This window comes from Lycorma delicatula, chromosome 1, assembly GCF_047948215.1.
Source record: "Lycorma delicatula isolate Av1 chromosome 1, ASM4794821v1, whole genome shotgun sequence".
NCBI lineage: Eukaryota > Metazoa > Arthropoda > Insecta > Hemiptera > Fulgoridae > Lycorma > Lycorma delicatula.
Genome location: NC_134455.1, coordinates 170,568,901 through 170,581,013, shown reverse-complemented (window position 1 = coordinate 170,581,013; position 12,113 = coordinate 170,568,901). Strand labels below are relative to the sequence as shown.

At 31.4% G+C, this 12,113-nt stretch overlaps 1 protein-coding gene and 1 long non-coding RNA gene across 2 annotated transcripts in view; one reads left to right on the top strand and one right to left on the bottom strand.

Moving 5' to 3' along the window:
- The window catches only part of LOC142325437 (uncharacterized), a 67,774-nt gene extending 62,831 nt beyond the window's left edge, over positions 1-4,943 (bottom strand). Inside the window, exons 1-2 of the mRNA XM_075367211.1 lie at positions 3,987-4,943; positions 268-404 (exon numbers count right to left, since the gene is read on the bottom strand). Coding sequence (XP_075223326.1) covers positions 268-404; positions 3,987-4,166 — 317 coding nt within the window. The 5' untranslated portion in view covers positions 4,167-4,943. The remainder of the gene's footprint in view (positions 1-267; positions 405-3,986) is intronic.
- A 181-nt stretch (positions 4,944-5,124) lies between these two features.
- LOC142318218 (uncharacterized) overlaps positions 5,125-12,113 on the top strand; it is a 114,750-nt gene continuing 107,761 nt past the window's right edge. The window contains exon 1 of the long non-coding RNA XR_012754852.1: positions 5,125-5,397. This is a non-coding gene — a long non-coding RNA (uncharacterized LOC142318218). The remainder of the gene's footprint in view (positions 5,398-12,113) is intronic.

Here is a 12,113-nt window from a genome sequence, read left to right as displayed (position 1 = left end):
AAGGAAATTTAATCTCATTTTTAAAAGTCAGTTAAATAAGCAATTTGGTTAAGCAGACTTCAATGATTAGCTTTCTTTTGTCTTATTACTTATCATTAAGCTGTAATTTGGGGTAACTTCTGTAACATACAATACATTAACTTCAATTGAAAGAATTTTTGGTTGCCTCAAAATCTTTTTATTAATTTGAAGAACTGGCACAATAAAATAAATATAAACCTAGCAGTCAGTTACGTATTTAGTTAATGTGTAATACAATAAATTTACCTCCACAAGACGCCAAACTGTATGAAGTGAAGAATTATTACAGACCACTTAGCAAATTTTTTCACAGTAGAAATTGGCTTTTCTTTATTTCGTACATGAGCTTCAAATGCATGAAGATACCATCTTAATGAAACCACCTATAAGAAATAAAGTATCACACTTTAATATATACTGAAGATGAACTGTAGCTACAGGCAAGACAATAATAAAATAACTGACCCTTGTAAAACTTAAATATCAATGGTAGAATAATATAGATAGTTGGACAATTGCATGGGATACCAATCTTGGAGGTGACTATAATTAATAAGGCATACAAAACCTAATTTACACACTTCAAAATTTTTAAGAGATAAAAAGTGCTTATTATAAACAATAAAATGTTTTCTACAGTGTGTAAGTACCAACATAATAATATAATACATAAACCACTTCATGAATGCAAAACATATTACATTTTAAACTACAAAAAATGAAAACAAAAAATATAAAACCTGTTTTCTTATCATTACTAAATAAACATATTTTTTTTAAAAATAAATAATAAAGAACATAAAAGAAAAAATCTGATGTGGATACTACATGACTCCCTTATATGCCTATTAAATTGCATATACACATTTTTTTAAAATGAAAAGTACATAAAATTTTATTTTATTAATAACTTCTCATTTTTTTATCGTATTTTATTTTTACAATCAGAGGTTAATAACTATTAATAAATCAATATATTTAAATGAAGTTCATCAGTATGAGATGAAGTCCGATTCAAACAGATGTGTCTTCCCCTTTTAATATCCAAATATTTCATCAATTAAAGTTTTATTTGCCTGTAACTCTGGAACCAATTGAAAATAAGTACCACTTATAATGTATCGTTGAAACGCTCTCAATGAGGGGCTTATTACTGGAGTTAAGAAAAGGTCCCAAATCCAGATTGTTTTTGGATTTTTAGCTTTTTTTGGACACTTTTGGTTCAGTAGACTGCAATCAAAAAGGGAGGTGCACAACTAGATGTTACAATAGTCCTAAATCCAAAATCTCAACATCTTACGGCTAATCGTTTATGAGTTATGCGAGATACGTGCGTGCGTACAGACGTCACGCCGAACTAGTGAAAACAGATTCAGGGATGGTCAAAATGGATATTTCCGTAGAAATCTGAAAACCGAAATTTTTCGCGTGTATTATTCCTTTACTTCGTACAAGGAAGTAAAAACACATGAATGAAAAAACGTAAAATACTAACAATGTTGATTTTAATAATCCACAGGTCTACATTTGCGGGGTTATTATAAATCAACAATTTAAAGAATATTTTTCAGACTTTACAAATGAAATAGACTGATTTCACTTCTCATAATCATTAACTATCAGTGTAGAAATAAAAAAAATATTTTTATTTAAAGTGTAAATTTATAAATATTTGACAACACCAAAATTAAAAAATCTGATGTGGTCCACCACATCTCTGCATTGTACACCTATTAAATTACATACACATTTATTTTTACAATCACATGTTAATAATTATTAATAAATCAATATATTTAAATTAAAAAAAAAAAGAAAAATGGAAATTGAGTCGGATTCGAACCGATGTGCCTTCCTTCCCCTTGTACGATCCAAATATTTCATCAATTAAAATTTTATCTAACTCTGAAACCAATGAAAATAAGTACCACTTATGATATATCGTTAAAAAACTATTAATGAGGGCTTATTACTGCAGTTAAGAAAAAGTCCAAAATTCAAACTTTTCTGGATTTTGGGCTTTTTTTTGTCCAGTCGATTGCAATCAAAAGGGGAGGTGCACGCAACAGTTCTAAATCCAAAACTTAAACATTCTACTGCTTGAGTTATGCGGGATACGTACGTACAGACGTCACGTCGAAACTAGTCAAATTGGATTCAGGGATGGTCAAAATTGATTATTTCCATTGAAATCTGAAAATCGAAATTATTCGTGATCACTATACTTCCTGCTCTCCGTACATGGAAGTAAAAATAATAAAAATGATTTCAAAAGCATACATTAAAATGTAGTACTTTTTTAATTCTTTAAATTTTAAATGAAGTACCAGATTAAAAGCAAGCTGCCGACAATTTACTACTAAGTCTTAGTTTGCTGCTGAGCTTCAATGTAGAGTATTTATCGATATAATATATAAGAAGTTCACCAAACAATATGATGAGAAGATTAACCAGAAAGGTGGAAGAAAAACATGTTAAAGGAAAAAATTGTTTAATTAAAAAGAAAACAATAAAAAACCCTCAACCTATTTATTCCATGATGACTTGAATGCATATAATTTAGGTATAACTTGCAGTTCTGCAAACAGTGTTATGAAACTGAATTAATAAAATGAAAATTAAAAAACCTAAAATGGAACTGTTGATTGTAGCTCATCGTGGAAGGTTTAGCCAGTACAAAACAAGTTTTGATTTTACTACATTACTGATATTGCAAACTGTTTCCAGGAACATTAGACTTTATTGACTGATGACTGCTCAGAAGGTACTTTCATTACATCCTCAAGTTTTTTATATATATATATTTTTTTTAATTTATTTTTTATTTATACAATGTATTTATATCAAAAAGTTTTTTTGAAGTTTTTACATTCAATAAATATACTGGGTTAATATTTGCAGTAGTTTTTTTTAATATTTATACTTAGTACAAACAGCATTTATCCTATGGTAAATAAGGACAAGTCTGTATCCCTCCCAACAATTATACTAGCACAAAATTAATTGCCAACATTTTGAAACAGTAAACTTAATGAGAAATCATTAAATATAAGATTTCATCAAACAGCAAGGAACTTTACTGCAGCATTTCATAAAAAATAATAAAATGTATTTGGCTGATACTTGTTCACAAACAAATAAAAAACCAAGTTAAGACAGAGCCTTTCTTTACATGGTCAATTAAGAAGATAAGTAGTACCAAAAACACTGTTAGAAGTTATGAGTAGATCATGTTAAACCAAACCAAGTTGGAAAGTTTAGTTAGATTTTTATAATAATAATTGGAATAAAACTTCAACCTATACCTCAATTTCTTTCTTGTGTATAAAGTTAGAGAATAAATTACACAGAACTAAGAGATAAAAACACTTAAAGGGATGTTACTAATTTTAAATAATTTAGAAGAACCAGGGCAACAAGCAATGTGATACTGCTATTTGCAAATGATCTTTTTATCATTTATTCAGCAATCTGTATGGTTTGCAATTCCATTGGTGTTTAGTTTATTATAGTTACCTGCTAATACATAAGTTACCCACTTACTACCAGTCTCATATTTAGGTATATTGAATTTAGTCAGCAAGGGTGAAATTACAAATGATGAATTTGTATACTGCATTCCTCAAAATTATCAAAATGAAATAAAAAATGGGTAATTTCATCAAAAAATACATTAAATACATAAAGGGGAATTGGGAACTCATAGACAAAAACTGGCATGGGATATGCTAACTATTATACATTAAAACCGCATAAAAATGACTTAGGTTTGACAAAGGTTTAAACATTACAAATTATAATCTTATCAATTAAACCCAACTTAAAATATTGTCAATGCCATAAAAAATAAATACCAATGTATTTCAACAGATTACAACCGTAATAATTGAGTCAATACACCAAGTTCTGAAATCACACTTTAATTAAACACGTAACAAAAAATTAACAAATATTTATTTACTTACTTGGCTGACAAGAAGTGAAAGAGACACAAAGGAAAGTGTTACTGATGCCCATACATGGCTACCTCTTTCATATAATGCATATGCCATGACAACATCAAAAACAATATCACAGAAATATGAAGCAAGAGATATTATATTGAACAGAACGTCACACAAAGGGAGGAACTCGTACTGGGCCATCCTTCAGCCCAGCCTCCCTCCACTTTCATCTTGCAATTTATTTCAACATTAGTCTTAACTGGTCCATATAGTGGCCACTTTTATTTTATCATATCATACCACATAAAAAAACTGGCATTTGCCATTGTGCACTCACTCAAGTAAGAAATGTCCAAATTATTTTATATATATTCGATTATAAATTAAATCCATACTTAGAAAAGCAACTTAAATCTTATTTCTTCCTCACACAATAGCTTAGGGCTGAAACAACTTTTTTCACATATACAAATTTAATAAATAGTTAGTATGCCAATAATAAAGAACACTTCGGTATACATTACTAATTATTACATTTACTTATAAAATTCTTAACTCTTCAAAGCTTCGGCAACCCTTTGACGATACATCTAAAGAAACAGATATCAAAAAGAAACTAGGTTAAGTAGTTCTTCCTCTTCAGGTAATATGTACAACAAAACAAGTCCCATAAAAAAAAAATAGTACACCGTAAAATTGTTTTGTACAGTTCAAGAGATGACCGTATAACACTTACTTCAAATTTGGTGAAATAAAATTTGTATTACAAATTTTATAACTACCATGAAAACAAAATAATTTAAGGTATGCGAAATATTTACAAGAAACAAACTGCATTCAACGCAAATCAAGTATAAAAAAGCAATCTCCGCAAATATTTTCTGGAAATTATCACAGGTTTAAGTCAACACATTTCAAAATACCTAAAGTATAGCTAACTATTGTTCACGAATGCTAAAACTACACGGCACCCACCAAACAACAAACGATGCTGCCATACTGTTAAGTTGAAAATTCTTTTCGATAGAGAGCAGCACTAAAGGTTTTGTTACAGTTGTTACAACAGGACCTCACTGAATTCAAAATTCCATCGTCCGCGAATACTGAACGCTAATTTACGCATTATTGATTGGAGAGTTAAATGTTATAGTATCTGTTAAAATATTAAGTGTAAAGAAAAATTTTTTTTCCAGTGTGCTTTATTTAACTTCTCTGATTCAAGAGTTGCTTAAAATGTCATAAATAATTTATGTAGGATTTTTTTTAAATTATTTATTTGTGTCACAAAGTGAGTTGACTGCAATGTAAAGAAATAGAGTGTGTTCGTGACTGGAAATTACCACACAGGATTTTTAAATTTCTCATCCTGCAACAGAGTAGAACTTTGATAAAACACAAACACTCAGGGCTGTTTAATCTTTAATCAAAACAGGTAGTTTAATAGATAGTTTAATCTTTGCCCAAAACAGGATGTTGGGACACAATGTACTGGACCATACCAGCCTAGTAACATAATAATAGGTAAAATTACAATAAAACTACTATCTTCCAAGGAAATTAATTAATTATGGAAAACCCAACCTTAAAATAAGTTTTACAGTCATTTTGCTAAACAATTTAACTAGACCTTGATGAATATTTTCTTAGACAATCTCTTAGTAGAGTAATCAATTTTACCTGACTGGTATGGTATGTCCACAAATCATCTTCAAACTATGGGCCTTTCTTTGAGAATTGCCTTTATGCAGATGTTACTATTAGCCCAACAAAATTAATAAGCATTCTTTACTCCTGGAATGGGCAGTCCCGTAATACAAAATAAGTATAATTTTTGGGGTATCCTCTTTTTCAAGTACAGTTTCTGATTAAATAGGCCAGGGAATTAGGAACCTTACTTAAGACATAGAACTATTTAAGTAAATCAGATTATTAAGGTTAAGTAAATCAGATAGATGTTTTTGTAAAACTTCAACTTTTTGTGAACTATTGCAGAGGCAGATGAATCCAGAAAATAGTTTCTTATCTTTGGTTAATAAACATATTTGATACACCACAATATTAATGTTTTTTACATTAATATTGTGTACCACAGTGTGTATGAATTTTTAAGATCTTTACTATGATTACACTGATAAACATAATTTTTGTTTCCTAACATGTGATACATGACTTTAATCTGTTGAATTTTTCTACCATTTTTGAAAAATTGTTATATTTTAATTAAAGGATTTTTTCAATTTTCAAGTATAGTTAGCATTTTAAATTACTATATTGTATTTTGTTAGCTCATTTTTTATTGTGTAACTTTGTTAACATAATTTGTATGCTATAAATAAACAATACTAGAAAAAGAATTAAATCATATCATAGTCTCATATTATGACATCATATCTAATACTTAAGAGTGAGCCTTCATGGACAAGGTTAATCATGTCTGTGCAGATCAAAACATGTAGCTGAAAATGCAGCTGTGTTGTTTGTATTAAGCACTGGATTTAGGATTTAATTAATTTTGTTCAGTCTTATTGCTGTCTTAAGTTTGTTAACAGTGCAGTGTCACAATGCCTCGAAATTGTGTAAATGATGTGGTATATATGTGGAGAGTTTAGTGTAAAATCAAATAGCAAAAACATTATACTTTTAATTAAAAAAGCGTATCATTTTTACTTTCAGTATAAAATTGGTGATCAGGATAAGATGTGGGCTCCTCATATAGTATGCACTAATTGTTCTGCATATTTAAGAGGATAGCTGAAAGGTACACGGAAGGCTTTGCCATTTGGTGTACCTATGGTTTGGCGTGAACCAAAGGATCATGTAACCAATTGTTACTTTTATTTAACAAGTGTGCGGAATTTCTAAAAAATCTAAACGTACTGTAAAATATCCTTCATTGCAGTCTGCAATCACGCCTATACCTCACAGTGAAACTATTCTAGTTCCTGAGCCAACTGTGAATATATGTTTTGAAAGCAACGATGAAGGATCAGGCAGTACTGAAGAAGAAAACAATGATTTTGACTTTGAATTATCTATCTTCCAATAATCTTATCAATAGTCTTATATCACAAGGTGAATTAAATGACTTGGTTAGGGATTTAAATTTATCAAAACATCAAACTGAACTGTTATGATCAAGACTACAAGATTGGAATTTACTTCAAAAAATAAAAAAATGTCAGGCTTTCAAAGCCGACAAAAAGAACTCTCTCAGTACTTTATTGATGAAAATAATTTGGTTTATTGCACAAATATTGATGAACTTATGTTGCACTTAAGGGCAAGTTCGTAAACCTGAGGACTGGCACCTTTTCATAGATTCGTCCAAGTATAGTTTAAAAGTGGTTCTACACAAAGTGGTTTAAAGTGGTTCTACTACATTACAATAATAAATATTTTTCGATACCAGTTGCTTATGGTATTAATTTGAAAGATACATTCGATGTGATGAAAGACATTCTTGAAAAAATAAATTATAAAAACATAGTTGAAACATATGTGGTGATTTGAAAGTTATAGCTATTTTGTTAGGCATGCAGTTAGGCTATACTAAGTACATGTGTGACAGCCGAGCTAGGGATAAACATTATGTTACCAAAGAGTGGAAGGAACGAAACAACGAAATTATTTATGAGCCCTTTGTTAAACCCAAAAAAATATTTTTACTCCCTCTCTATATCAAGCTAGGACTAATGAAAAAATTTTGTAAAAGCAATGAAGAGGGATATTCCTGGATTTTTGTACATCAGGCAGAAATTTCTGAATGTAAGTGAAGGAAAAATTAAAGAAGGGATATTAACTGGTCCTCAAATAAGAGAGTTGGTCAAAGATGATATACTTAACTCATTGTTAAATAATGTAAAAATTGCAGCTTGAGCTTCATTTAAAGACGTTTGCAAAACTTTTCTTGTTGAACAAAAATCCGACACTTACTGCAATGTGGTTAATCAACTTCTTACTTCATACAGAGCTATGGGATGTAATATGTCTTTGAAAATACATTTCCTCCACCCGCTCCTGGACTTTTTCCCAGACAACCTTGGAGATGTAAGTGAAGATCACGTGAATGTTTCCACCAAGACATTTTGGTGATGGAAATCCGCTATAAATGGAAATGGAATACTAACATGCTAGTAGATGTTTTTTTACTGTTTGACATTAATTCAGGATGTGCCTGAGGCTATTTATTTATAAAAGAAAAGCATCAGTTAAATCATTCTAACTTAGGTATGGCCATGCAAAATTTTAAATTTTGCAGATTTTAACTATATTTTCCCTTAATTTTTTTTGAAGCGTTTTTAATCTCTGCGTGTTTAATACATTTAGATCACCATTCAGGTTTAATGAAAAACAGTTCAGTTATTAAAGGATTCTAATCGGTGCATAGTTTAAATAGAAAAAAAATTTGAAATAGAAAATAGATAAAATAATGTAAATACTGCAGAAATATGGTAATATTTTAGCTTAAATTCTAACTTGGATTGCATGTGTGCCTTTCAAATTTCATACAGATCTGTTGATGTTTTTTGGTGTAATGCCCAAAGAAACACAGATTCAATTTTAGTTTTATACTTAGGCTTCTTTGTTTCTCAATGTAAATATATATATATATATAAAATTATTAGTTATCATTTTACTTTTTAACAGATAATTTAAGACAGAGTAATTTTATTTTTTTTGTCTTCAGTCATTTGACTGGTTTGATGCAGCTCTCCAAGATTCCCTATCTAGTGCTAGTCGTTTCATTTCAGTATACCCTCTACATCCTACATCCCTAACAATTTGTTTTACATATTCCAAACGTGGCCTGCCTACACAATTTTTCCCTTCTACCTGTCCTTCCAAAATTAAAGTGACTATTCCAGGATGCCTTAGTATGTGGCCTATAAGTCTGTCTCTTCTTTTAACTATATTTTTCCAAATGCTTCTTTCTTCATCTATTTGCCGCAATACCTCCTCATTTGTCACTTTATCCACCCATCTGATTTTTAACATTCTCCTATAGCACCACATTTCAAAAGCTTCTAACCTTTTCTTCTCAGATAGTCCGATTGTCCAAGTTTCACTTCCATATAAAGCGACACTCCAAACATACACTTTCAAAAATCTTTTCCTGACATTTAAATTAATTTTTGATGTAAACAACTTATATTTCTTACTGAAGGCTCGTTTAGCTTGTGCTATTCGGCATTTTATATCGCTCCTGCTTCGTCCATCTTTAGTAATTCTACTTCCCAAATAACAAAATTCTTCTACCTCCATAATCTTTTCTCCTCCTATTTTCACATTCAGTGGTCCATCTTTGTTATTTCTACTAAATTTCATTACTTTTGTTTTGTTCTTATTTATTTTCATGCGATAGTTCTTGCGTAGGACTTCATCTATGCCGTTCATTGTTTCTTCTAAATCCTTTTTATTCTCGGCTAGAATTACTATATCATCAGCAAATCTTGGCATCTTTATCTTTTCATCTTTATCTTGTACTGTTACTCCGAATCTAAATTGTTCTTTAACATCATTAACTGCTAGTTCTATGTAAAGATTAAAAAGTAACGGTGACAGGGAACACCCTTGTCGGACTCCCTTTCTTATTACGGCTTCTTTCTTATGTTCTTCAATTGCTACTGTTGCTGTTTGGTTCCTGTACATGTTAGCAATTGTTCTTCTATCTCTGTATTTGAACCCTAATTTTTTTAAAATGCTGAACATTTTATTCCAGTCTACGTTATCGAATGCCTTTTCTAGGTCTATAAACGCCAAGTATGTTGGTTTGTTTTTCTTTAATCTTCCTTCTACTATTAATCTGAGGCCTAAAATTGCTTCCCTTGTCCCTATACTTTTCCTGAAACCAAATTGGTCTTCTCCTAACACTTCCTCCACTCTCCTCTCAATTCTTCTGTATAGAATTCTAGTTAAGATTTTTGATGCATGACTAATTGTTCTGTATTCTTCACATTTATCTGCCCCTGCTTTCTTTGGTATCATTACTACAACACTTTTTTTGAAGTCTGATGGAAATTCCCCTTTTTCATAAATATTACACACCAGTTTGTATAATCTATCAATCGCTTCCTCACCTGCACTGCGCAGTAATTCTACAGGTATTCCGTCTATTCCAGGAGCCTTTCTGCCATATAAATCTTTTAATGCTCTCTTAAATTCAGATCTCAGTATTGTTTCTCCCATTTCATCCTCCTCAACTTCCTCTTCTTCCTCTATAAAACCATTTTCTAATTCATTTCCTCCGTATAACTCTTCAATATATTCCACCCATCTATCGACTTTACCTTTCGTATTATATATAGGTGTACCATCTTTGTTTAACACATTATTAGATTTTAATTTATGTACCCCAAAATTTTCCTTAACTTTCCTGTATGCTCCGTCTATTTTACCAATGTTCATTTCTCTTTCCACTTCTGAACACTTTTCTTTAATCCACTCTTCTTTCGCCAGTTTGCACTTCCTGTTTATAGCATTTCTTAATTGCCAATAGTTCCTTTTACTTTCTTCATCACTAGCATTCTTATATTTTCTAAGTTCATCCATCAGCTGCAATATATCGTCTGAAACCCAAGGTTTTCTACCAGTTCTCTTTATTCCGCCTAAGTTTGCTTCTGCTGATTTAAGAATTTCCTTTTTAACATTCTCCCATTCTTCTTCTACATTTTCTACCTTATCTTTTTTGCTCAGACCTCTTGCGATGTCCTCCTCAAAAATCTTCTTTACCTCCTCTTCCTCAAGCTTCTCTAAATTCCACCAATTCATCTGACAACTTTTCTTCAGGGTTTTAAACCCCAATCTACATTTCATTATCACCAAATTATGGTCGCTATCAATGTCTGCTCCAGGGTAAGTTTTGCAGTCCACGAGTTGATTTCTAAATCTTTGCTTAACCATGATATAATCTATCTGATACCTTGCAGTATCGCCTGGCTTTTTCCAAGTGTATATTCTTCTATTATGATTTTTAAATTGGGTGTTGGCAATTACTAAATTATACTTCGTGCAAAACTCTATAAGTCGGTCCCCTCTTTCATTCCTTTTGCCCAGCCCGTATTCACCCACTATATTTCCTTCCTTGCCTTTTCCAATGCTTGCATTCCAATCTCCAACTATTATTAAATTTTCATCTCCTTTTACGTGTTTAATTGCTTCATCAATCTCTTCGTATACACATTCTACCTCATCATCATCATGGGCGCTTGTAGGCATATAGACGTTAACAATCGTTGTCGGTTTAGGTTTTGATTTTATCCTTATTACAATGACTCTATCGCTATGCGTCTTGAAATACTCCACTCTCCTCCCTATCTTCTTGTTCATCACGAAACCTACTCCTGCCTGCCCATTATTTGACGCTGAGTTAATTACTCTAAAGTCACCCGACCAAAAGTCGCCTTCCTCTTCCCACCGAACCTCACTAATTCCTACTATATCCACGTTTACCCTGTCCATTTCCCTTTTTAAATTCTCTAGCCTACCAACCTTTTTTAAGCTTGTAACATTCCACGCTGCGACTCGTAGAATGTTATTTTTTACTTTTCTGGTGACCCCTTCCTTAGTAGTCCCCACCCGGAGATCCGAACGGGGGACTATTTTACCTCCGGAATATTTTACCAAGGAAGGCGCCTCCATTATTGCTTTTGAAAATGCAGAGAGCCACATTTTCTTGGAAAAAAAAAACAGCTGTAGTTTTCCATTGCTTTCAACTGCGCAGTACTCAGGGGATTGAGTGATGTTGATATGGCCGTTTACGTCATTGTGACTCACGCCCCTAACAACTACTGAAAGAGCTGCTGCCCTCTTTCAGGAATCATTCCTTAGTCTGGCTCTCAACAGATACCTCTCCGATATGGTTGCACCTTCGGTCCAGCTACTCTGTATCCCTGAGCACTCAAGCCCCCTCACCAACGGCAAGGTCTCATGATTCATAGAGAAGGACAGAGCAATTATGTTAATAAAAAATTATTTTTTAATAACGTTGAGATCTTGTATTACATTAGTACTAATTTATATACATATAATTATCAGCAAAAATTCCTATGGTCACACTAAAATAATAAATTTAACATAAACTTAACAATTTATATACAATGTTTTATAAATACATGGATTCATCATCAATTATAAAATACTATATTATGT